This window comes from Theobroma cacao, chromosome 9 (assembly GCF_053813885.1).
Source record: "Theobroma cacao isolate CCN51 chromosome 9, ASM5381388v1, whole genome shotgun sequence".
Taxonomy (NCBI): Eukaryota; Viridiplantae; Streptophyta; class Magnoliopsida; order Malvales; family Malvaceae; genus Theobroma; species Theobroma cacao.
This window is the reverse complement of record NC_142647.1, coordinates 5,081,709-5,108,273: the sequence shown is the minus strand read 5'-3', so window position 1 is coordinate 5,108,273 and position 26,565 is coordinate 5,081,709. Positions and strand designations below refer to the sequence as shown.

At 34.7% G+C, this 26,565-nt stretch overlaps 3 protein-coding genes across 5 annotated transcripts; 1 reads left to right on the top strand and 2 right to left on the bottom strand.

Annotated features, from left to right (window-relative positions):
• Positions 1–929: 929 nt before the first annotated feature.
• LOC18588479 (NAC domain-containing protein 75) lies at positions 930–7,236 on the bottom strand. Of its 3 annotated transcripts, none has more exons than XM_007012912.3 (7): positions 7,106–7,236; positions 5,607–5,898; positions 5,165–5,342; positions 4,313–4,878; positions 3,418–3,717; positions 2,677–2,805; positions 930–1,622 (listed from the first exon to the last, which is right to left on the bottom strand). In XM_007012912.3, the coding sequence occupies exons 2-7, from the start codon at positions 5,727–5,729 to the stop codon at positions 1,533–1,535; spliced, it is 1,386 nt and encodes a 461-aa protein (XP_007012974.3). In that variant the 5' UTR covers positions 5,730–5,898; positions 7,106–7,236; the 3' UTR covers positions 930–1,532. The 3 variants fall into 3 exon arrangements, with proteins under 3 accessions (XP_007012974.3, XP_017981926.2, XP_017981927.2); XM_018126437.2 differs by lacking the exon at positions 7,106–7,236 and adding an exon at positions 6,399–6,748; XM_018126438.2 differs by lacking the exon at positions 7,106–7,236 and having other exon boundaries at positions 2,677–2,802; positions 5,607–6,750.
• A 4,694-nt stretch (positions 7,237–11,930) lies between these two features.
• Positions 11,931–17,840, bottom strand: LOC18588477 (mitochondrial-processing peptidase subunit alpha-like). The gene is made up of 13 exons (XM_018128191.2): positions 17,680–17,840; positions 16,047–16,289; positions 15,635–15,931; positions 15,366–15,533; positions 15,070–15,237; positions 14,909–14,992; positions 14,647–14,713; positions 14,381–14,478; positions 13,137–13,209; positions 12,970–13,040; positions 12,803–12,852; positions 12,508–12,620; positions 11,931–12,409 (listed from the first exon to the last, which is right to left on the bottom strand). Exons 1-13 carry the CDS (start codon positions 17,716–17,718, stop codon positions 12,363–12,365), a joined length of 1,518 nt encoding a protein of 505 aa, XP_017983680.2. The 5' UTR covers positions 17,719–17,840; the 3' UTR covers positions 11,931–12,362.
• Positions 17,841–23,594: 5,754 nt separating this feature from the next.
• Positions 23,595–26,559, top strand: LOC18588476 (nudix hydrolase 8-like). Its single transcript, XM_018126752.2, has 9 exons — positions 23,595–23,740; positions 23,849–24,117; positions 24,557–24,622; positions 24,746–24,883; positions 24,981–25,055; positions 25,182–25,232; positions 25,305–25,339; positions 25,492–25,600; positions 25,718–26,559. Exons 1-9 carry the CDS (start codon positions 23,617–23,619, stop codon positions 25,889–25,891), a joined length of 1,041 nt encoding a protein of 346 aa, XP_017982241.2. The 5' UTR covers positions 23,595–23,616; the 3' UTR covers positions 25,892–26,559.
• Positions 26,560–26,565: the final 6 nt, after the last annotated feature.

The following is a 26,565-nucleotide window of genomic DNA, read 5'->3' as shown; positions in this document are numbered from 1 at the left end:
ATGATATGAAGTTTAGTGCATTAAAAAAAGGGCAAAACACATGCAAGTAAACTTCCTCGTGGCAATGTCCCATTTGTCACCTCAAAATGACGTGTATGATAGCTACTTTTTTAGAGAGTTGCAATTGTTAACAAGGGCAAAAACCTTCTATGTTTTTGACCTTTAAGAAAACTGCTTGGTATGTGGATGATAGTGCCTTGGAATGTCATTTAGTGAGGTTGTGAGGACCCATCATTTAAGCCAAAAACCAGCTAAAGTACATTTACTTTTCATTAGGGAAACATCAGTACCAATACAAACTCCAAAGGAGCTCTCATTTTAAGCCCCCCAAAACGTCTCCCCCATTTGTCACTAAAGGTAAACAAAGGATGAAAAAGGATACTCAACAAGCAAAATAAATATTGAAAAGAATACTTGACCTGATAAATCAATTGTACCAACTTTCCTCATGCATCATTAGCAGTATAGGAGTTGTTTTTGACATTGATTTGGTGAGCATATAGAGTTCATCATAATGATAGCACTGCTGTCGCCTTAGGTGCTTATGTTGTAGGGACAAAGCAAAGGAAGGAAACTAATTTTACTTCAAAGAAGGGATTTGACTTGGAAAATATATAGATGATAATGATCTAGAATTCCTAATTATTGAAGGACCAACTCTTCTCCCTTTGGGGTACATGCAGATATATGGCCTGCCGACAAGTCATGATCCCTAGCCACTCGAGATTAGAAATGTGGATTAGGCAAATAAGTTAGCTTTAGCCTTAAAAACATATATTGCATATAGATTATACACTTTTAGAACCATGATATAAAATTCTTGTTCATTCAAATAATATGACAATTGGAGAACCTAAACCTGCTTTATTAAACTGTCTGCAAATATCAAAAGAAGTGGAAAAAAAGTGGCACACCAATGTAATAAACAATTCTTTAACCAATATTTTCATTTCTATATAAAGGGAAATCGTGAACCCCCTATATGAATATTTTACTAGATAAAGTGACTAACAACAACACAATTAACAAAGTATTTGTTGCAATTTGCACAAACTCTTTGGTATTTTTCTTTGAAAAGAACAAGAAAAGAAAATTATACAAGAGTCTTGAAATAATAAAATAATAAGAATAGCCATAAAGATGATATCGTAATCATAATGGTGATGATTTTCATGCAGGAGGGATTTGCTTTGGGTCTTTGGTTCTCCTTCTATTTTGTCAGTAGAGAGCAGCCTTTTCCTGGTTTTCTTTTCTTTGTTTTTCTTTCTTTCTTTCTTCTTTTTCCTTTTGTTCTTTCTCTTTCTTTCCAACATGGACTATTGTACAGTTAGTTCAGTTGGGAACTTGAGACTTTTGAGAGTCATATATATCAGGTCCCCCATTAGGAAAGAAAGAAAAAGAGCAAACTATAGATGGTTGATTTCTTGGCCTCTCCCTGAAAAGAACTTCACCGAGGCTTAGCTTCAAGTACTAATAATGATGATAATAATGATGTCTGTAAGGTTTCGTTTGTCTGTCTATAATATTTGCTCCTACCCATGATGATCCTGGTTGTCAGGGTCAGGCCAGAAGGAGGAGTACTTCAACCATTCAGCCTCTTGTGGGTTGGTGATGGAGGACTCCTGCGAGTGAAAAGCCATAAATAAAGTAAAAACAAAGCCAAACCAAGCTTAGGTTTAGGGTTTTAACCGCAAAATTTTCACCCAAAAACAACAAATGAAGAAGCTGCCTATTTTTGTCCTTTCCCTCTCCCCAATCCAATTGTTTGTTGCTGTATCTATCTTATGAGGCAACACATGATAGAAAAAGATTTCATGTTGCTATCATGCACCTTCTTCCCTCTTCCGTATGCCCTTTCTGAACCCAACCAAAAGAATGTTAATAGCTGTTTTAATTATCTTTGCTTTTTATCTATTTATTCTCTTTTTCTTTTTCTTTTTTTTTTTTTTGCCTGCTGTTTTCAGTCACAAAGGGGATAGCTAATTTTCAAGAATATACAGCTCTTGTTAGCAAAATATTCAAAGAAAAACCAAAGGAGGTGTAGGGAAAGTAGTATAGGCTTTAGTTTTCCACTGCCTTTTTTGTCCAAAAGAGAAATATAAAAGAAGATTCTATTTTATTTCCGGATTTGATTTAATTTGAAGGCTATATATTCTGCTATGAGTCTACATTTTTGGAATTTCTGATTTTTGTTTATATGTTAAAAATCGCAACAAACTTGCCTAGCTAGCACATTAATTCCTACTGCATCTAAAGGGAGGGAGCGGTAAAGGAAGGAAGAGGTTCTTCATGTCAAAAAGCAGCTTATGCTTATTTTTCTATGAAGAAAAAGCTCTACACTCTCTTTACCAGCATTTTCTTGTGGCGATGATAGCTACGTGCATTTCTTTACAGGATGCTGAATGCCATACTTAGCTCTGATCAACACATGAAAAACGAAAAAAGAAAAATAAAATAAAAGAGATAAAGAGAAAAAGAAAAGGATTCTGGTTTCTCTCTTTATTTTTTTTATTATTACTAAAGAATTTGATACCATATATTTTTTCACTTCTTTTTATCTTTTTTTTTTTTTTAAATCCTAGCCTTTACTTTTTCTTGCTTTCTTTCTTCTCTTGCTTAGTTGGTATTATGACACACAAGGCTCATGGATTTCAGGGTCAAAAAGTTCATACTCACTTCTTTGATATCAGTTGAAGTGCAACCCATTATGAGTTCCTCCAAACCTGTTGCAGACCTTCCTCCCAGTTTATGATGCTGGTGCTGCTGCTGCTGCTGCTGTTGTTGTTGCTGTTGATGCTGTTGCTGCTGCATTTATTCAACAAAAATATAATAAACCAAAATTACCTCTTCAACAAGTATTAAAAAGTGAAAAGGCAGTTCATTGTTCTCAACTTAGCTGACACTAAAAGTGGCATGACAAGACTGAGTCTGCCACATCTATACACCCCAAAATCAGACCCAGTTTCATGAACGAGCTGCACCCCATCAATTCATTTATAATTAAGGTCCTACTTAATTATAAACATTCTTGATTGAGTTAACCATAAAAAAAATAAAAAAGAAAACCCTTCAAAAAGTAGGAAAAAAAAAAGGCTTCAGCTTAATAAGGACCGTACTTAATATATAAATGTGGCATGCATGTGGAAAACACTGTGTCATTTTGTTCCTGCTGGGTACATAGAAATTATATCAGAAAAATGAATAAAAAAGAAATCCCAATTAAAAAACTGTGGTTTCGAGAGAAAGTTATTAATTACACTGAAAACTTCATTGATAGTTAAACTTAGGAAAAGCAGTTGTACTATCATTGTATACATAAATACCTTGTTCACACACAGTTGTGACTGGTTTTAAACTTGGAGAATTATTAGATATGGAGAATAAATGGAGGTTTATTTGATTGATAATGATGATTACCTGGAAACTTTCATTTTGAAGCATTATTCTGGAGACATGGAAGGAGTCCTCATCAAGAATGATGGAGGTGTGATGGAGGGGAGGTGGAGAGATGATGGTGGAGATAGGATGTGAAGGCCTGCTGATGTGGAAGGCCGTAGTAGCAAGCTGATGATGTGTGTGATGGTGGTGCTGTTGCTGTTGCTGCTGCTGATGCTGATGATCATGGGCCATATGATGTGGCCGCGGATGCTCGCGTATCTCTTCGCACGTGCCTTGAGTCGGGGCTTCCCTTGCCGCTGAAGCTTCTCCTATCCCCACCTGCAATGGACACCCCCAAAAACCAGTTTGCTAGCTAGTCCGTTTTCAAACACAACAGTTTCCATCGCTTTAATTCCTTTTATTTTTTTACTTAGTTTTACTCTCGGTTTCAGTATTGGTCCTATTGGTGGGTAAACAAAGCTTAGTTAGCTCACAAAGATAATCAAGTGAGGTCCATTGATTTTTTATGCCGTATACGCAAGCAACGACTAAGACAAAAGCAACCCTAAAACTTTATGATCTCTTCGCTTTACTTTTATTTTATGTAAGATAAGATACACTGACCACTTTGATGTTTAAAACTTGAATGCGTATTTATGCTTGTCGAGAAACAACATGCTACCTAGTACAAATTAAAGATGGATTTTTTCGTATATCAAATTAATTTCTTTGTATTTGTGGCTAGGTGAGCTTGTCAAGTGGATAGATATGTATGTGCATAAAATGACGTAAAATTACAAGGAACAAACGTCAATGTCATTTTATGGTTTTATTTCGTGGTTGTAGATTAATGTTAAGAGTTGAGTAGGAAAAATTTATGGAAGCTGTAAGGGGGAGAAATTAAACACATTTGCATAAATGAACAAAATTGTACCTCATCGAAGCTTTTCCTAAACGGGGTGAAACTGAAATGATCAGATTTTAACTGTTGGATATCCATGGCGCCGGCATAACTTGATAAAGCAGCAGCAACCCCAGCTCCAGAAACTTCATCTCTATGAGGGATTACTTCCTTTGAAGAACAACTTCCACTGCCACTATCTCTTCTGTTATTCGGGTCGTTGCTTCCTTCAACAGTTGTTGCACTTCGATCAGACCAGTTGCACTGCCTCGGTTGAGTCTGATAAAATATCTTGGACACTACAAGCTCTCCTTCTTTCTCTTCCTCGTGCTGACCAAGATGATATTGGTGCATCACCCAATTGGTCTTCTCGGGTTTTCGATTCTTGCCAAAATTTGTATAGAGAACTAGGATTTTCTTGCACCCTTTCTGTTTGCCATTGACCATGACTGGCCTTGTCTTGCCGGTTTTGTGCCATCTTGTTTCTCCACCTTGCAAGTCACATTCGGTTTGAATTTTCCTTCTCTTTCTTGTTCCAGTCGTGTAGGCCTTTGATGGTCTGTGGAAGAAATGCCTGCTTAAGCCATCTCTGGTTACTCCTGCAAGAAATGTAGTAAAACATTGGCAAAATCAAAAGTAGGTTGACGTAGGTGCAACAACTATAAGACAATAACCTTGAAAGTCATAACCGAAATTTTCAGATGCATGGTGAAAACTAAAAACAAACCCCCCAGGAAAAAAATGAGGTTGCAGCTTTATTTGAGACAACATAGTAAGACCTAACAGCATTGAATAATGATGGAAGCAATCACACGAGAAAGAGAGAGAGAGAGAGAGAGAGAGAGAGAGAGAGAGGATGATACATAATTTATATTTTCGTATTACCTGGGAGTTTCTCAGGATGGGTATAACAAATCCCATCTTCTCCTTCAATAGTAGGAATGAACTCATCTATCAAAGGGTGAGACTTCATGTCTTTAGCTTCTACTTTTGCTTCAAGGTGTTCTATCAGTTCTTGGTCCGTCGGATCAAATTTCACTCCAGCTGGTAGACCTAACCAGTCCTGCAAATTTTCGTTATTCAGAAATCAGAATCAAGTTTAAACTAAAGCGAAAAGAAAAGAATAAACAAAATAAAGAGATAAAGAAGAAAGCTTTAATCAAATTTTTTGAATGTAGTTTTTATTAAAGAAACAACATGACTATCAAAATTAACTTAACACCCTTAGAAAAAAACAGAAAGCAAGCATAATTCTCAGATTTTCCTTGATTCTTCTTTTGTCAAAATCTTGCTGTTGAAGCCAAGAATATTATGAGACTATCCGTACCGGCTTTCCTTCAAGCTTGTGTCCGCAACCAGGGCACTGCTTGGATCCACACAGCTGATGCTCTTCAAGCTTTGCATCGATGAGATCAGAGCTGCTGACAGAGCCCAGATTACTCTTATTCATTGCTTCGTTTCCCTTTTTTTTGGTGTGGCAGATGCTATCTTCTTTCTCTCAAACTCTTAAAATCTTCTATGCAATAACCAACTTTATATAGCAGCCAACTACTCATATCCCAGTTGGCTTCTCTATATAACAGAAACCATAGCCCGTTTGAGATCTGATAATCCTTAAACTAGAAAAAAGACAGAAAATAAACTGATGGGTTTGATAATAAAAAAAATAGTTCCTAAATGAAAAAAATGATTGAAACTATGTGATTTTCGTAACTTTAAACCTTATTTATCCATATCAAAAGAACACATCAAAGGTAGGAAGAAGAACATATCAAAAGCTCTAAATTAACTCAGAAAACAGGAAAATAATTCAAGAACCCCAAAAGAAAAAAGCTTGTCGATTTTAAAATCTATATACAAATACATAAATACACATGTTTTTCAACAAAAGGTTTCATCTTTGCAGGAGACTATTACCTAAACCAATCCAAAAACAAGAATTTTATGCAAGACCCAGGTGAGAAAAATATGTTATGTTCACCCACAGGGAAGAAGTGGTTAACAAGACAGAAGAGAGAAGGGAGAGGAAGGGAAGAAGAGAAGAAGAAGAGGGTAGTGAGAGAGAGAGAGAGAGAGAGAGGAAAAGAGGAAACTGTCGCGGTGGGATTGAGCTATAAACCTGCTTTAACCATTTGGAAAACACCAGAATTCCCTCTCTTAGCTACTTTAACTGAAGCCCAAGTGAGAAAAAGGAAAAGTTGCCCTTCTTAACCTACACACCACCTTTAAGCCTTTGCTAATTTAAGCAGCGCATGTAGCTAGGCGGTTTGAGAGAGAGAACAAAGATAGAAAGGAAAAAAAAAAACCCAGTTAGCTGTTTTTTTTTTTTTTTTTCTCCTTTCTTTCTTCTCTAAAGCTTAAGGCCTCCCACACCTTTGTTTTGGAGAGGTCTTGACTACTAAAGCAAAAGGGGAGAAACGGCCTTCACAGCTGTTACTTGAGGCACACATTCAAAAGCATGGCAACCCTATCTGTATTATACTTAAATATATAGTTTTTTTCTTAAAAAGATTAACCCCAGAAAAATGAGCTTTTTTTATACAGTATTAGATTAGATAATTAAAGAGTGAAATAAAGAATAAAATAAAAATAAAATCAAACTTGAAGTTATACGTGGCAGTGAAAAACCTTTGAGTAATCAAGACGATATCTGCGAAAATTACAGTTTCTTTGATTAGTTTTCCCATATATATATAACAGATTAGAGTTTAGACCTTATCATGGAAAAAAGGGCAATTTTATTTCCTTTCAGAGGGAGAGATTGTGGAAAAAGAAATAGAATTAGAGAAAGATAAAAAAAAAAAAAAAAAGATGACAAGAACTCACATGGGTTTTGAGATGGAGTGCTGATCATGATTCTTTTGCCATGAATGTTGCAGAGAGAGATGGAAAGAGAAAGAGAAGAATTACGGGGTTGCTTGATATACAAGGCAAATGAGCAGTGTACTCGATGGACCACCACCACCCCCCTTCTAATTAAAACTATACAAAATCATATAAAATTATTTATTTATTTATTTATATACAGATAAAAAAAAACTGTACGAAATCTTCCAGTAGAAGCACTTCGTTAAAATTTTTACTCATCTGGAAGTAGATACAGTATTTAAATATCATACAAGTAATAATAATAATAATACAGTATTCCTATTAGGCTTTTCTTTTGGCTTGTCTTTTGCTCTCGTTTACATTTCAATATGTTTTCAAGGGAGAGGGAAAATCTAATGTACATCCCACTGATACAATAATATAGTCCACATAAAAGAAACACTTGGAAGAAGACCCACAATTACGTGGGCCCAAATTGGAAATCCTTTGTTCCAAAAGTATATTGATCAGATGATGGTTAGGCTTCACGTTTATAACATTCTTTTTGGGGTTAGTCAAGAGTGAATGATGAAGGGAACAGCAACATGTTTGCAGAACAGATAGATGGCTATGATTGCCTCTTTGTCTGATATTTTGTTTTCTCTCCATGAGTTGAATGAATTATGTAATCTCATTGGACAGGGAAGAATATATCCTGGAAGGGGGATTTTCTTTTCTTCTTTATTTTTTTTTGAAAAAAATCAGAAAATAAATAAAAAAAGAAAGAAAAAACTGTGGGCCAAATACAATTCAAGTTGTGAGCAACCTTTGATTAGGTTTCTCTTTTTGTCCCAAAGGGAATGAGAGAATCAGACTGCCCTCAGATTATCCAATAAGTTGACTTTTGACTAATCAGGGCAAAAGGGACCAACAAATCTTAAAAACACTGTTTTTATGCCCTTTGATTCTCCTCATCTGCCACAAATATATATATATATATATATATGATCAATCTTTTTTTTTTTTTTCTTTAGCCTTACAAGAAAGTAAGTGGTTATTAATTTCCTTCCTATAAAGAAGAAATAAAAATGTACAGAAAGGAATTAATTGCAATGAACATGAAATATTCCAAGAATTATGTCTGGCTGCATTTGGGAGCATCTTCATAGTAGAAAAACATATATAATTCATGTATGAGAATATCTCTTACAGGAGAATAATGGCCCTTACATAACATTATTTGAGGAATTTGAAGTCAACAAGGACTTTTTATCCGAAGAAACATATTCTACCAACAATTAATTTAAATGATACTGATACAAAATTATATATATAAAGTTAATTTTCTGTGCATTTTTCAAATAATTAGAAGAGCTGGATTTAACTTAGACTGTTTGTTATACTAGCATTCACTAAAAAAGAAAGGTTAAAGCGGAAGCCTTAAAGAGGTTTAATATAAGAAATGTGGCAGAAGGCTACATTGTACGGTCAGTAATCAACTATGGTGCATTAAGATGATAATGCTTAGTTAATTAATTAAGGTTGACATTCCTATATATGCCCCCACTCTCTATTTTTTCCTTTGCCATTTTGTACTAAAAGATCTCTCACTACCAAAATGGACTTTGCTTTGTAATTATAAACTGCTCTGTGTAAACAAGCATTCTCAAAACTAGCAGTGTGCTAAGCATATAGATGGATAAAGCCAGAATCTTTCTAAAGCCTGATCACTTGCCAATATATTTATATATATATATATTTGTGTCCCACAAATATGGGTAGAGTCCTCTTGAAGTTGTGAAATGAGAAAGACTTCATTATATATTTGGTCATGTAATTTTTTTTTAGGGAAAAAGATTTGAACTCATATTCTTTAAGTGACAAAATCATACACTAATCAATGAACCAAATACTCGAATGTTTGATCGTACAACTAATTTTATTGCTTTGATGATGTAAATTCCCATTATGTAACTAAAACTAATGCTGCTATGATCTAAATCTGGTATAGAGTGATTAAATCATTGTGTTAACAAAATGTGAGAAACTTTTATCACCAAAATGAAATGATTTGTAAAATTAACTATAGTCAATATTTCTCTTCAATATGCAAATTAAAAACTAGCTTCCTCAGAAAATTGTAGTTATTTTATACATTAAGTTTTTTTTTTCTTTTTCAGCTGGAACAACTCTCAGGGCATTTTATACATTATGTTTTTTAACTTTTCGTAATAATATTTATTGTACCAAATTCAAAAATAAATTACATTCTTTTTTATTATTTCTTTATGTTTTATATATGATGTAATTCTTCTGTTTTTCTTTCATTGTAACTTTAATAGATTTAGTTTCATTAATTTTCTCTTTCAATTTTTTTTTACTAGAAGTTAGTTTATATATGAATAAAGATATCTTTATAGTTTTTAATTTAATAATTTGGTTACACCTTATGAAATAAATAAAACATTTACTAATATTTTACAAATTTTTGTCTTTAAACAAAATTAAAATATCAACTTTTCTAACTATTACAATATGATAATTTTGGTACTTCAAACAAATAATATAACAAATAATATATGATTTTTTTTCAGTAATACCAAATATAGTTATTTTTAATTGTTGATAATTAATTATTGATAATCAAACAGGATGATTCAAAAATACGGTGATGGCTGTTATGGTCTTGGAGAAATCTCTTCATTTTCGATAAAACCTTTGAGTTGCTTCAGAATGTTAGACAACAAGTTTGGACTAAATCTAAGGAAGGGTGGGATAATTTAAGAAGGAATCAAGAGATCAAGTCAAAGGAGTTACTTATTGCCTGGAAACCTCTTAGCCCAGGTTATGTGAAACTTAATGCAGATGGCAGCGCTAGAGGGCAACCGGGATTGACGGCCTCGGGGGGATTAATCAGAGATGAGGCAGGTCATTGGATTTTAGGATTTAATTATAAGCTGGGCATCTCTTTTGCTTTAAACTCAGAATTATGGGGTTTATACCGGGGGCTGAAAATTTGTTGGAACAAAAGCTACAGGAAAGTCCAGGTGGAATCTGACTCTCTCCTGGCTATTCAGAAAAATGTCAACCCATCTTCAGTCTGATCCCAATACTACCATTATCAAGAAAATTAAGGAGTTGATATATCAACAATGGGACTGCACCATTTCTCACATTATCGTGAAACGAATCAGTATGTCAATTGGTCACTTATCATAACAATTTATCTTTAAAATTATATATTTATGATTTTTCACCCTCTAGTCTAAATTCAATTTTATTTTTTGTCTCCTTGGACATTGCTTGGCCTAAAATGATATAGTTAAATTTTATCTTCCTATTTATATATATATAAAATACGCTGATAAGATCATTGTAATAATAATAAAATAAGATCAGTGTAATGACTAGATTACTGTGACATGTTGAAAATGATATCAAACATTTTTAAGTGATTGGTTTTTCCTTTTCTGGACCAAAGGGCAACTACAAAAGAAAGGTCCTTCGTTCAACAACAAAGGCATGCATTGCTGCCTTTGGGGACTTGGTACAGACGCATGAGATAAGCTTCTTTGGAGAATGAAAGGCACAAAAATTGTTTTGGGTTCGGACCCAAATGATTGCTAATTTGCTTATATACACTCTGCACAATTTGGCCACCGATGCCAGCCTCCACTCTCTACAAAGATGGCAACTAATGGAATGAGTGCGTACCTGGTAAACACAAACGTTTCACCAAATATTGTTAATTCATGTGCAAAATGATCTTAATCTCTAAGTGGTAAAGAAAGAAAAGAGAAGAGATAGACACATTGGAGAAAATCAGATGTGAAGCAATTCAAGAAGACCAAGCCACGAGGTCAGGGGGGGACAAAGAAAATAAGGTAAATAAGGTTGAACATAAAGGAGCAGATAAAAGAAAAGACAGAAGGATATAAGCTGCTGACCAACTTAATTTGAATGAGAAGGATGGTACTGTCACAGATAGTGTTTACCAATTTCTGTTCATTAAAGCATAAGAAAGGTTTCGCCACTTGAGCTGGGGTTGTGCTCCTAATGTAAAGATGTTAGGTTTATCTAATTTTGGCCCCTTGCTTTTGTTCCACTCCATCTTTTTGGTGTTTCGACTTTTGACCTTTACACCTTTCCATGTTATTTCTTCACAAATTCACCCCCACCATGGAAATTAGTCAGATTCATTTTGTCCTTCTAAAGAAATTATAATCAGAATTTCAGCCATTGTTTAGTCTTGTCGAAATTAAATTAATAAATCTTTATTACATCAGATCAAAATGCTAATGATATTTTCTTTCAGAAGTCGAGCAATGATCAAGGCTTACGCATTGACTTACATGCTGATCAGTAGACATATTTTGATACACTGAATAGAGACCAGAGAGGAAGTGACAGCAATTATTTCAACATAATAAGAGTAATGAAATAGCTTTTATTTCGCCGGGGACATCATTTCCACTCCCTTATTAAACCCATTCTAGCAAGCACAGCACAACCATTCATGATGATACACATGTATTAATTTTTCCTTCAGCTCTAGTGAGGTAAAAATGAAATATATTGCCAAGCAAAGAATAGTTTTTGTCACGTAACATCCATTTTAACCGAACATGTGCACTACATAATTATTAAGAACTAATTTCTTCCATCATAGTTAAATAACGACATCCATAAAAACTCCCCTGAGGGGCTCGGACTCTATGAATGGTGTGTTTTAAATATTGGGCCTAAGGTCATAGCAAAAAACATAACCTTGCCTTCAAATAATACTTCTTCAAAGCATGTAACGAGATGAACAAACAGAAAATCAAATCGGCATAGGGAGCTGTAACCTGAAATAAGTTGTACCGAATAAACCTGAAAATTGTGCCATAATAGGCACATGTGCTGACATATACACCAAAAGTTTTCTGGTCAAAATGTCGGTTCCAAGCAGAGACCATTGTTGAATTGCTTTGGGTAATTGGTAAAACAGAAAGTAAAAAAGAATATGGTGACTTTTCTCCCCAACCATGACCCATAATCAAAACTCATGGAATACAGCAGAAAACATGCGAATCCCACTGTCTGCAGAAGCTATTTCACTAATATGTTACTTGCTTGGGATAAACAATTTATTGTTAAAAATGGAAGCACCTAAACTCCTTATTTTCAACCGCATCTTGTTATAAAACAACTCAAAAGGTATGAGGATGCACAACACTGTGGAAACCAGGTAAATGCCCCGTCATATTTGACACAAGGAAGCAAATTTCATTTTTCACTTGAACTTGCTGCTAACTGAATCGTAGCTTGGGACATTAATAACTGCAAAACCCGAGCAAAACCAATAAGTTAATAAAAAATGCATTCTAATAAAACAACTGAAACCCAGTCTTTTATGTTTTAACTAGACTGAGAACTACCATTTCCATATGATGCCATTGTGAGAGGCGAGGATAGAAGCTTTTGGGCTACTGAAGAAATATCCTTCAGTGTAATTTCATCAACAGCCTTCAAGAAATACTCCAAAGGTTTCCTGATAAATTGAAAATGATTTTATTAGGAAGAAGAAAAATATCATACTCTAGTTTTCTCATAAACAAAAAACCTAAATTGCAAACAGATACAGATGTAGAAGTCAATGAGAAGCAACTAAATGGCAGCATCATAGCCCATCCTAACAAAGGACAAAGCTAAGAAGCTTACAAACAGTCATACCTCTCACCGTATGTCAAGACTTGTTTGCCAATATCTTCCGAAGCAACCATCTGCAGAGAACACCTCTTACATAAACAACAGCAACACTTGGCTGGAGAATATGAATCCTTTACCAGCATAATCAAATTCATCTACGATAAAGAAACTAAAGAAAACAGTTTACATACTCTGGATTCCAAATTCATCAAAATGGCAGACTTCGTTGACTGTTTAGCACGGTCTAGTTGTTTCTGGCCAACTGCAAAGAACACCATGAAAAGCATTTCAGTAACAGGCCATTGAGTGAATGTTGCAAGCAAAGACAAAATAATTGCTGAAACAAAGAGCGGCCAACCTTGTCCAGGTGTTGCAACAGCAATAAGCTCCTTTACAGCTACATCAATGGCAGTTGGTACAAAATCAGAACCCTGAGTCCAAAAACATAAGTATCATCAAGAGTAGTACCATGATGCAGAAATTATAAGCAGACGGTCTCTACACAATCAGAATTTTGGAATAAATTTAGTGAAGGGACAAGAATAAAAGAGTTGAGGGAACAGGTAGGTAATAATATATGCCACTAGGTTACAATAAGAAAAGTTTCAAATGCAGGTCATGTAACCTGCCAATTGCTAGCATTAACAAATAGACAGCTGGCATGAAAATCAGCTAGCAAATTAAGATTTAATTATGTGAGTCACCATCTAAAGAGAAGCATGCAAAATAATTACATTTGGGCTCAAGGAGAAGAAAGCTCATGTACAGCATAGTTCAGCAGAATCATAACTAATTTCAAAGAGACAAACAGTTGAAAATCATATAGAAATGAACGAAAAATGATTATACATGGAAAATGACAACATTACTCTCTCATTGCTGTCATGAGTCATGACCTTCCATTTCTATCCAAAAAGTTTCCTAATTTAAATCTACCAAAGCAAACATGTTCTCCAAAACCCCCCCCTAGACACCATCTAAAGAGAGCTTGCAAAATAATTACATTTGGGCACAAGGAGAAGAAAGCTCATGTATGGCATAGTTCAGCACAATCATAGTTTTGAAGAGATAAACAGTTGAAAAACAAATAGAACTGAACAAAAAATGATTATACATGGAAGATGACAGCATTAGTCTCTCAATGCTGTCATGAGTCACAACCTTCCATTTCTATCCAAAAAGTTTACTAATTCAAGCCTACCAAAGCAAATATGATCTCCAAAACCCCCCATAACACATCAAACCTGAACCAAAGACATTATTGTCCAATCATTTTTGGCCAAACAATGTAGCTTGAACATCACAAGTGCCCAAAGAGAAGAGCAAAAAAAGACAATAAGAATGAAATAAAGAAGAGAAGAGAAGAGTAGAGAGAGAAAGGGGAACAAAAAATTCGGAAGCCAAAAATCCCTTTTCCAACAACTCAACAAAAAAAAAACCCCCAATAAATCTATGCAGAACAATGTAAAAAACCAATAAAAGAAAGTTAAGATATCAACTTGAGCTCTTGCTACATGAAAACATATGGGGATAGACAAAGACAGACATAGGAATAGAGAGCCATACTATAATCAGTAAGGGAAGGTTGAAGAGCAGACTTACAGTAGTAGCTTGGATTCCAAATATGCCAGTATGGTTGTAAATGTTGTTGAATGCTGAAAACGACTGAACTTGTGGATACTCATTCAAGACACGAACATCTGCTCACAATATAACCAGAATACTTTCATGATAACTTTTAACAACATGGCTAAAAAACTAAAAGAAATTGAGTGTCTAGTCGCAGAAGAATTTTGTAACTGAAGAGATGCACTCTACAACTACATGTCATATCCTGAACGATAGAGTGTGCACCAAGATTAACTTACATAGTCTTGAATACATTCCTTTTCCAGGGCCGCCAGCTGAAAATGATCCACCTCCTCCCATTAGAATCTACAGATTAATTAGATTTATCATTGCTTCCTATCTTGAAATCATTGTATTAAGCAGGGAGAAAGAAAAAATACAATAAAAAATTAATCGAGCAATATAGCACAATCCTAGCAAGGTTTTTATGAACAATATTAAAAGTTAAAACAAAGTAGGAACAAGAACACTGAGCAGATAGAGAAATCCAATGTTGAAAACCTGAAGAACAGTCAAAATTATAGCTTCCTTCTCCTTGTGCCAACCACCAGGAAGTTCAAATGCAAGAGCAAAATGAGTTTGATCCTACGATCGAAAATCAGTAGCAACTCAGACTGGGAAAATATATAAAAGCAAAACTCATTTAACCATATGATACATACCCCTGAATCGGCCTGACAACGATAATCACCTCCGGTATACACGGATTTTGGCTCCTGAGGGCGAGGAACATTGGGAAGGTCTGACAAAAGTGGTTCTGCAACGGATAACAGTTCCTCATGTTCAACACCAGATGCCGCCAGTACCATCCGTGAAGCAGCAAAATTTTCCTATCATTATCATAGGAAACCAAGCTTACTTACTATTGAGAAGGATACATCAAAGATCAGCTACAATCTTAACTACAAAGACACAATTGGCACTAAATGCATATTGGATAAAGTTTTCTTAGACTCACCGCAACAAAATCCTCTAAAATTGTACCATTTAATAAATTTACGGCAGATTCTGAGGCTAAAAGAGGATTAGCCAATGCACCAGAATAACCAGCCGAGTGAATGGCCTCTGAAAGCAAACCGTGAGGATTCTTTGCAGCTTCAGCGATTTCCTCTTTCAATTTCTGAAGCTACAGAAGGTGAAATAATGGATTGTCATCTCATAAGGGCACTTAATCTGAAACGGCATGGAACTATTTACCATGAAAACAACAAGATTAAGACAACTTACCTGTTCATTAACCTCCCAATCCAAGAAAACAGGGTTTCTAACACAGTCAATAAGCAGCTCTACCATTTCAGGAACATAAGTCTTCAAAGCATCAAAGGTATATCCAATCTGCTCCCGAGAAACTCCAGCATGCACATTGCCACCAATTGCCTCTACTTCCCTCACAATACGCAAATGACTGCGGTTTGTTGTGCTCTTGAAGGCCATACGCTCAAGCAGATGTGAGACCCCTAATGAGACTGGAGACTCATAGATTGAACCACAGTCCACGTATAATCCTATTGATGCAGCAGGGTTCTGCTTGGCAACATAATCAAATAGCCAGTTCCTCAATGAATTAGAAAATTACTCTTTTAAGAGAAGGGATCTTATATAAGAAAATGTTCTTCACAAGAAGTATAACCATACATACTGTTGAGGTCTCTGAAGCAATTTTGAGGCCATTCGGGAGAGTTGTAATCGTGGTTTTACCAGGTTCAACATAATCAGGCAATGGAGCTGGTAGGGCAACACCTGGTAGGGGAAAATCTAGTGGTGGCATGGACTTGGACTGACTCCCAGTCAGCCAACTAAAGAAGCCGCCCGAAGAGGATGAGGTTGTAGCAACAGCACTTGAACTTGCAAACCTTGCAGGTACTCCACAGCATGTGCGACCCTATACTCGCATTTTCATTCAGAACATAGCACATTTCCAAGCAGTCAGACCATCAATATGTGAAAAAAAAATTTACCAGATATATCACAACTGACGAATCAATTTTAAAAAATGCACATGAAACAGCTTAACATTAATGCCCCATTACAATTGCTACCTTCACAACAATATTCCAACAGAAGCTACTACATATAACTTAATGAAGTTTAAGAAAACTCCTCCCGAACAAATAAAACAATTATAAATGAAACAAGAAGAAGAAGAAATATCAATAAAAGAAAAATAAAAGTTTTTGGCACGCTTCCATCCACATAACTGTAGCTGGAGCTGAAGAAAACTATTAAGGCATGGCCAACCCTTCCTTAAGTATAACTGCAGGGATGACCAGACTCATCTTGGACAAGCTTCCTTCATACAGATTAAACTGTTCGCCTATTTCTTTGCCTAGTGCTGGCAGCTTGCTAAGCAATCAGTCAGACAAAACAAGACATCAGATGTTCTTCTCCTGCTCTTTAAACAGGTCAAGCAAAAGGCATTGCAAATCTCACCAACATAGAGGTCAGAAATTGATCCTCAGAAATCCAATGAACTAATAGGAAAGACACTGCCAGTTCAAGCTTAGGCTTGCAAGGGCCACTTATATCTACCTTTGGAGGGAGAGGGAGACAAGCAATAAGATATATGGCAAAAAGTCCACAACCTACTCCAAGCATATGTTGCTTCATCGCTAAAATAGTGACGCTTAGACTTAACTATCTTTCAGATATTGTGAATAATTGAGTTAATCATTTGCTTTATACGAATAAGGATTAAGGGAGGACATTCTTGCTCACTGGTGTCTCCTTTGTTTCTGGCTGTAATTCACATTTCTGGACCTGTAATCTTTTTTTGCAGTATGTACTTCTCCTAACAGGACCCCCGCTTCTTTCAATGAAGAAATTTAAATTACCATCCAAAAAAAAAAATCATAAAAAAAATCACTCTTCTTCTACCACATAGTCTGGTCAGTCAATATATTCTCGAGATTAAGTATACATTTCCTTAACAATATTCTTTTATTAAAAAATGACCATCCCTCGGAAAACGTATACTATCGAACTGCAGCACGAAGAGCTGCGATTCACAATCAATCCAATTTCTCATTTCGTAACAGAAAAAGAGATAAATACATTTAATTAAAAAATCAAAGTAACAAGCGAAGCATCAGTAGTGAGTAAAAAATAAAACAGATCTGTTGACTAAAAAGAAAGCAATCAAAGATTCATGACTAAATAATCAAAGCAGAATCGAATCAAAGTAGCTTCCATATATTCGAGATAAGAGACATTTCGATAGCGAGATCGAATCACCAACGATCGTAAATTAGGGTTTCGGAAATTACTGCACTGACCTTGAGAGCCCGGAGGCGAGAAGCCGCGGTTCGGTACATCGTGATCGGTGGTCTCTGAGAAGAACTAGATTCTGCGGAAGCTGTGAAACTCCGTTCAGTTTGGACGCCGAAGGCTTTTGTGCGGAATGAGAGGAATTGGTTTGAGCCGTTGATGTTTTTCTCTGCGTCAGAAATGCGTGGGTTTGATTGGCCGACGAGGATTTTGCCACGTGCGGGTTTTCCCGAGACACGTGAGAGAAGAAAAGGGTTGCAATCTGAGTCGTCAATGAAGGAAGTCTAGGTGTCGTGGGATGATCAATAGTAGCCGTCCGATTGGCATACTATCAGTGAGAGGTTTGAATTATATTTTTCATTTTGGTGTGTTTGATATTCAAGGTGAATTTTCTTACCCGTTTTTAACACTGACATTAGCAAGTGAAAGTGATCCTCATAATCAATCAACATTTGTTTTTAGTTCAAACATAAGCTAAATTTTAAACTTCGATACTAACATTTCAAACCACTCTTTCCAATGCACTGTTATTGGACATTTTAAATAATTGAACTAAATTTTGGTATTCAAGAAACAGTTATTTTAAGTTAAAGATAATTTTCTTTCTTTAGGAACAAAAATAATATCACTATGCTAATGTATTTGGTATAAGTTTTACAAGACTAAGTATAAATAAAGCTATAAAAGCATCACATATTTCATCATACAATAATGCTGCACCAAATATAATACTTTGTTGATGATGATTAACACTAACAAATAAAGCAAAAGGTCTACTTTATTTTTTTCTATATATGATATCAAAACATATCACATCTCCAAAGGATTCGTAATTTAATTTCATCCCACTATTTGTCGATAAAATATTTGTAATGAGATCATCAAAATCAACTAATATAGTATAAGAAAAATTATGATCAGTATGTTACATATTTTGTAGATATTCTAACACACTACCGGTATTTCTAACTTTCATAACTTATGTTCTCTTAGAATGTAAGTAATTATTATAGCCTTCAAAAATAAAATCAAGATTCTCGAGTCCATCAACTTTTCTTGTCAAAAACCCAACATTCTGCTTTGGTGTTATTTCGGAGCAATCAACAATTTCAAATTCAGTAGCTTGAGGAAGATTACTTGCCCTTTGAGATATTAAAAACATACATTTACATAAAGAAGCTAATGCATGTGTATATTCTATAATAAATTTCATAACGCGTAATTTATCGTCATATCGTTAAACTTTTAATACAACTAAACACCCAAATCTTGTTTTTAGATGGTGACTTTTAACATCATTATTTAGTTTATCATTTATTCAAGTTTCTTGGAAAGAACAACAAAAAACCTTATCTACTGAATTACCATACTTATTCTTATATCCTTTAGATCTTCGAATACTAAATCCAACTTTTTTAGTATATTGTAAAAATCATAAATATCTTGTTCTGTTTTAAATTTCATTTTAACTTTTGGAATGATTTATTCTGACATATTTGCATGAACTGAAATTATAATATTAGTATTAGAATCAATCATGTTTGAACACTTATTTGGCTCTAGATTATGCTCCTTCATTGGTTCGACTAATTGGGGAATATCATATTCGGTAAATTCCAATCTTCGATACAATTGATCTTTAGTCATTATATTTGTAGTTTCTTTATCCATAATCTCAAAAATAAAAAAATAAACAAATTTTGTTATTTTTAAAATTAATAGAAGGATCATACCTTCTATTTATACTATTTCATTAGATATGCTCAAAATGGATTAATTAAACACAATCAATGATAAAAATACATCAAATTTGAATTAAACAATATACAAAGTTAAAAAAGCAAAAAAAAAAAAAAAGAAAAACTTAAATGAAAAGAGAACCGCCTGCAATCAAATTTGATGTCAATATTTTCACTGACGAACAAAATACACAATGGACTATAAATAATCATGAATAGGACATAAAAAATGCTAAGGGTGTGATACAGTCCATGTATTCAAATTATCGTATGTCTAAAGAAAAAACTGTAGGCTTTTCAAAAGAAAAATCTGAAGAAACAGAATTCAATGAGACATTATGTCTACTATAGGATCCTCTTTATCTTTACTTGTATAGTTTATTAGTATATCTGAAAGTGTCCTATAAAATAGCAAAGCAACAAATAAAGAGAAGTAGACAATCAACAAGAAAGAAAACCTAATAAGAGATTTTATTTTATTTTGTAAAGTTGCATTAACAGCTAAAAAAAACATAGAACGGCGTTAGTTGAACTTAACTTTACCGTTTATTAACTATTTACCATCCTAAAAAAGAGAGAGGACAGACAACAAAAAAATAAAAAAAGGAACATGAATGGGGGCACAGTAAGGAGCAGATGATTTGTATTCAAATGCCTCACACTTTATTTATAAATATACACTTTCGAATAAAATGATTTTATTTTATTAATATTTTTCTCTCATAATTGTTTTATTTATTTTAAGTTTTTTGGTACTAACTACCAATGTATCAAACATCCCAAGTTCAGCCGGAAAACAATCGCAGGGCTGCTAGAGCAACCAAAAATGTTACTGTCATAGAAACACTCGAGCAGTTGGGCTGCTGTTGTAGCTCACTTCTTCCTAGACAAACTGTAATCAACAGGGGGGGCTTCCCTGACTAACCTTTAGCAGAGTTTTTCCCAAAAATAGTTATTGTTTGCGTACCCTCTGCAGCAAAGCTGTCAACTTGATCAATGGCTTAAAGTCTATCATCATCTTGGTTTTCTTAAGTCAATATAATTCACAAGACGACTTCCATGGCTTTTGTCCAAAGGACATGTAAAATATACCTTAAAACTGATGCATGCAAACCGTCTCTCCTTACCCACTTCACCCTAGATTGAACAGTTTTATGCTGGATTATTGTTTAAAAGGAAAATTCACGAGCAAACCTTAGCAAAACCCCATCTATGGTCTTGGATTCCCCAGAAGTTTATATTCTGCTTCAGCCATTGAACAAAAGAAACGTAAGCACCCAAATTTCTTCACAATATTTATGCTGATTATAATATGAGAAATTTGACAGCAGTTCTTATATGATTCCGCTTGAATATCGACCTGCATTCTTTTTCTTTCGTTCGTCTTAATTACATTAATATATTACCCTAGTAGCACAAAAAGTTTGATCATTCCTGTCCTGAAGAAAATTCAAGATAAACAGGAGAATTAACAGAAAATGTGAAGACAGAATGTTTGAATGTTTGAGAACAATATATTCTAATGGCCTAACAACTCCCACGCGGTCCATCACCAACAAAGCGTCAAGGTGAAGCTCTATACACATCATGAAAGAAAATGAATGGGAATCAGAACAGAGAAAGACAATCCCATGTATGATGCAAGTGCAACTACATCAAAGCTCTGATATCTCATCAACATGACCACATAAGAGGTGTCCATATCAAAAAAGGAATATTGAATTCTCAAAAACGTTAAATATTCCTTCACAGAGCCGCAAGTTACCAAGGGATTATGTCTAAAAATACAAGGCAGAGCAAGTCCATGATGTTCTAATATTGGAGAGAATATTCTCATCCTTTCTACAATGGAAGTTGCACTGGTTGCTCCTGTCCATGCCATTGGCAAGTGTTTTATTTTTAAAAGCAAAGGATATATTACTTATTCTACAGTATTTTGGATGATGTGAATTTTGTTTTTTTGGGATATTTTAAAAAATAATCCTTAAAGATAAAATATTTTTAAAAATAGCTCTCTTTATAATTTTAACTATTTTTAGTTAAGTTGGATAAAATTAACATTAATGAAGTTACACGCTACGATGTTACACGTCATGTACAAAAATCTGTGACAAATCATGGTTAGCGTGTTACACGCTATGTATAAAAATATGTGACACGCTGTGTACAAAAACTTGTGATAAATCATGGTTAGCGTGTTACACACCATATATAAAAACCTGTGACACGTCATTTATAAAAACTCATGACAAGTCATGATTAGCGTGTTACACGCTATGTACAAAAATATGTGACGTACCATATACAAAAACTTGTGACAAGTCATGGTTAACGTGTTACACGTTATATATAAAAATATGTAACATGCCACGTACAAAAACTCGTGACAAGTTATGATTAGCGTGTTACACGCTATGTACAAAAATATGTGACAAGCCATGGTTAACTTGTTACATGCCATGTATAAAAATATGTGACAAGCTAAGTACAAAAACCCGTGACAAGCTATAGTTAGCTTGTTACACTCCATGTACAAAAATCTATGACAAGTCATGGTTAGTGTGTTATACGTTATGTACAAAAATATGTGACAAGCTATGGTTAGCTTGTTACATGTCATGTACAAAAATATGTGACAAGTCATGGTTAGCTTGTTACATGCCATGTACAAAAATATATGACAAGTCATGTACAAAAACCTGTGACAAGCTGTAGTTAGTTTGTTACACGCCATGTACAAAAACTTGTGACAAGCCATGATTAACGTGTTACACGCTATGTACAAAAATATGTGATAAACCATAGTTAGCTTGTTACATGTCATGTATAAAAATATGTGACAAGCCATGTACAAAAACCTGTGACAAGTTATGATTAGCTTGTTACACGCCATGTACAAAAATCTGTGACAAGCCATGATTAGCGTGTTACACGCTATGTACAAAAATATATGACAAGCCACGATTAGCTTGTTACATGCCATGTATAAAAATATGTGACAAGTTAAGTACAAAACCTATGACAAACTATAGTTAGCTTGTTACACGTCATGTACAAAAACCTGTGACAAGTCATGGTTATGTTGTTATACGCCATGTTGAAAAAAAATACTATTGTTACACTCCATAGTTAAAAAAAGTTGTAACACGCCATATTGAAAAAAAATATTATTGTTACACGCCATGTTGAAAAAATATTGTTGTTATACGACATATTCAAAAATATTTTTTTTATAATTGGGAGAGACATGGTATAATACACTAACCAATGAACCAAATGTTCAGATGTGACATATTCAAAAATATTTTATTACACTTTAATGCCTAAAATGTTGTTATTACTTACGAACCAAAACTTCAAATCTTCTCAATTTTTTTTTTGTTTTTTTGATAATTTGGTACAGATTAAAGTGTTTTTAACATGTTTTCATAAATCAAAATATAAATATTTTTTATCTAAAATACCTACTTTAACTAAAAATAAAAATTTTTTTTTGAAAATCGAGATTTGTAAATTTCAAAATTTTGAGTTTATTGATATCTAGGTTTCAAATTGATTCAATTAAAAGCTATTTCATACATTTGTGATTATTTCTACAGATTTAGTTTTATCCAAAATAACTAAAAATCAAAATTTTCAAATAGCCACCTACCCAAACACGTCAAAATCATTACTTGGTGTTTTGAAAGCGTAAGAAAGAAAAATATAAAAACGCGGGAGAGAGAAATCGGAAGTATAGCAAATGAATGCCGAATAGAGAAATCGATAAAATTTGAGAGATTGGGATGGTGAGAGAGAAATCTGAAACACAAATGGGAAGAAAATGAGAGAAATTGAGAGAAATTGTGATGAATGATTTAATTTATTTGAAATAGTTTAAAAGTTATTTTTATCAAATCATGACTAAATATGACTATACATAATTAAATTTATTTTGATAATTACTTTTAAAATATTTTTATAAAAAAAACTATTTCTCACAATTTTTTTTAAATATATAGCAGGCTCAGATTATGTAATGCAATCATAGTATCTAAAGCTTTCGCCTGCCATCTTCTTCCTTCTACTTGTCCAACACCAAGATGATTCTATTCTCTGTGATATTTATTCCTTTTTAATTCTTCTTATTTGGCAGACCCATGCGCTTGGGCATTTTAATGGCTATATATACTATTGAAGTTGAAGTTCTTTCTTCAGTTCGCTCGAATGATGGAAATGATGGCAGCAGAGGTGGGTCTCCAGCAGTCTTCAGGATTTTATTGCCAGCAATTTCCAAGAGTGCCTAGAACTTCATGGACGCAGAATTGCATTTTGCCAGGGCTGTCAAGGGGTAGGAATCTACTACTTTGAATCGCATGATCATCATACACGCATTATACCAAGGAAACAATCGTTACTGCAGAAAATTTTGATTTATTTTTTCTATTGAATCTTTCAGGTTTTTTGAGGAAGTCGTCACTCTCAATGTCCTCCAGCGCCCAATTTCGTTCCTGTCATGTGCCATCTATTAATGGCGGCACGATGCTAAAGCGGAAAGGCATTCATGTCATGTCTCCTGATCTGGCATCACCAGGCTTGGCAGTGGAGTTTCTTGATGCATGGGATGATGAATATAATGGGGTCATCATCGACACAGAATGCTTACCCTCAAGTGCAAACGCTTTTGCGTCTGCCCTTCTTGCTTCTCTAACCAACTGGAAGCTGAAGGTTTGATGCCTTTGCAGGGACAGAGCATTCATTAACCATGACGGTCAAAGATGTTTGCATATACATGAAACATCATACATCATAAATTTCTAGCCATACAGTCTCGGATTCACCTAACTGCTTTTGGAAGATAATTAAACACATACTTAAGCAACTAAAGCCACTCAGCTTAATTTTTGCAGCGATTAAAAGATTAGTTTGCACAAAGGGACTTTAGTTTTTTACCCTAGCATGTTTCCCTCTTAAAAATTTCAAGGAGGGGAATATCTGCTTTCTTTGGAGCTTCGCTTATATCTGATTCTTTCAATAGCCAAGTTGTCCACCTAGTGAATCTTCTCACAAGCATGTGCAAACCTTCATACAGTGTCAGTTAATTTTGTGAAGTTATTTTAAAATTATTAAGGTAGATAATAACTTGGAAGTAGAATGAAAAATGCAGGGGAAAAGTGGTATATGGCTCAAGATATTGTCAGAGCAAGCTGATCTTGTTCCAATTGCAATTCAGGTGATGGACTAATGATCAATAATTAATCTCAGCATCTACATAAGAAAACTATCTGATCCATCAGTGCCTTAGATTTGTACAAAACAAAAACAACTGAGGTTTTCTGCGTTCACGGATTTCCAGGAGGGTTTTGACTACCACCACGCAGAACCAGGTTATGTTATGCTGACTTACTGGATTCCAGACGAACCTTGCCTGCTCCCTGGCAGCCCTTCTCATCAAATTGGCATAGCAGGATTTGTCATTACTGACAAAAAAGAGGTCATTAATTAAATTACTAGCAGATTTCTTGTCCTTTCCTTTTTGTTATTTTTTTTTTAGTTCTCCCACTATATATTGCCAAATTTACAACATACAGGTCCTCGTTGTGAAAGAGAAATGCCCTTGCAGTTGCTCTGGGGTATGGAAATTGCCTACTGGCTATATCAATAAGGTAATTATAGTCAATTATGTTTATAACTAGAGTTTTGAAGTAATATTAGTATTTCGTTTTGCTTGGGGGAAATGATGTTTTCTAATGCAAAATAACAAGATGTGATTCTTTTTGGTTTCTCTCCAGTATGAAGATATATTTTCTGGAGCTGTAAGAGAAGTGAAAGAAGAAACTGGTGTGAGTAGTCTATAACTTACCCTTTACTAGTACACATGCTCTGCAGACGATCATCATTCTCCCTTCTTGCAGGTGGATACAATTTTCCAGGAAATGGTTGCTTTCAGGTAAAACTACTGCTTCTGGATTATTTCTATTCAATTCAACAAATGTTGGTCTTGTCTTTTACTCAAGGAAAAGAAATAGTAACAATTTTGATAAATATGTGACTACCAGTCCACTTATATAATGGTTTTTCACTTTGTGTGAAATCTGATAGACATGCGCATCGGGTGGCTTTTGAGAAGTCGGATTTGCTCTTCGTCTGCATGCTAAAGCCCTTATCTTCAGATATCATAGTCGATGAGAAGGAAATTCAAGACGCTAAGGTAATCGAGGTTTCACTTCACTAATATAGCCATCAACAGCATCTGCCGTTTCTCTCCATCTTTGTTAAAGTTGGATGACCGATCAAATGAGTTCTGTTATCTAATTTACATGCTCAGTGGATGCCCCTTGGAGAATTCATTGAGCAGCCATTTTACCAAGAAGATCACATGTCGAGAAAGATGATCGAAATCTGCACCGCGGCACATGAAGATCGCTACGATGGATTCACTGCTCAACAGCTGATATCGAAACTTGATGGAAGAGTTACTTACCTTTATTACAAAGGGTGAAGCAAAATTTAGTTCCCTGTTGTGATCTAGTAAAAGGAACATGAAATGTACTTATATGCAATAACGACCCAAACCCAACCCCATGCTATCATGTTTTAAGAAGAACATAAATAATAGTGTGAGACAAACAAATTTAAACCAATAATAACGTTGAAAGAGAAAAGCAAAACCCATGAATAAAAATTTTACTTCAAAATTTCTGGGTTTTCATAGAAAGTTCTGGAAAATCGTTGAAGGTGTGATACGTGGCATCATTAAGCAATCAAAAAGGGCAAAGGCTCACGTGCTTCCAATAAAACTCTTGGATCAAAACGGTTGGCATTTGACAGGAGGAAGTCAGGGAAAGGCCAGAAAAATAAGCCCTCCATACAGCGCAGTAACTGCTAATTCTAGATGGACCCGAATCCTAATCTCTTGCTGCTGCTGCTGACCACCACACCTTCCATGAAGCCCGTGTCCTGCGCTTGTAGACTTGTAGTTTTAGTTTTTTTTTTTAATTCTTTTTATTTTAATTTGACACGTCACGTTACCCCTGTGAGACTGACCCATTTTTGTCTGAAATGGGCAAAGGCATGCCAGCATACGACCAAGGAAAATGACTGTCTGCATGTGTCAACTCTCTAGAAAATTAATTTGATCACGAAAGATGGTCGAGTTTTCCCTTTTAATACTCC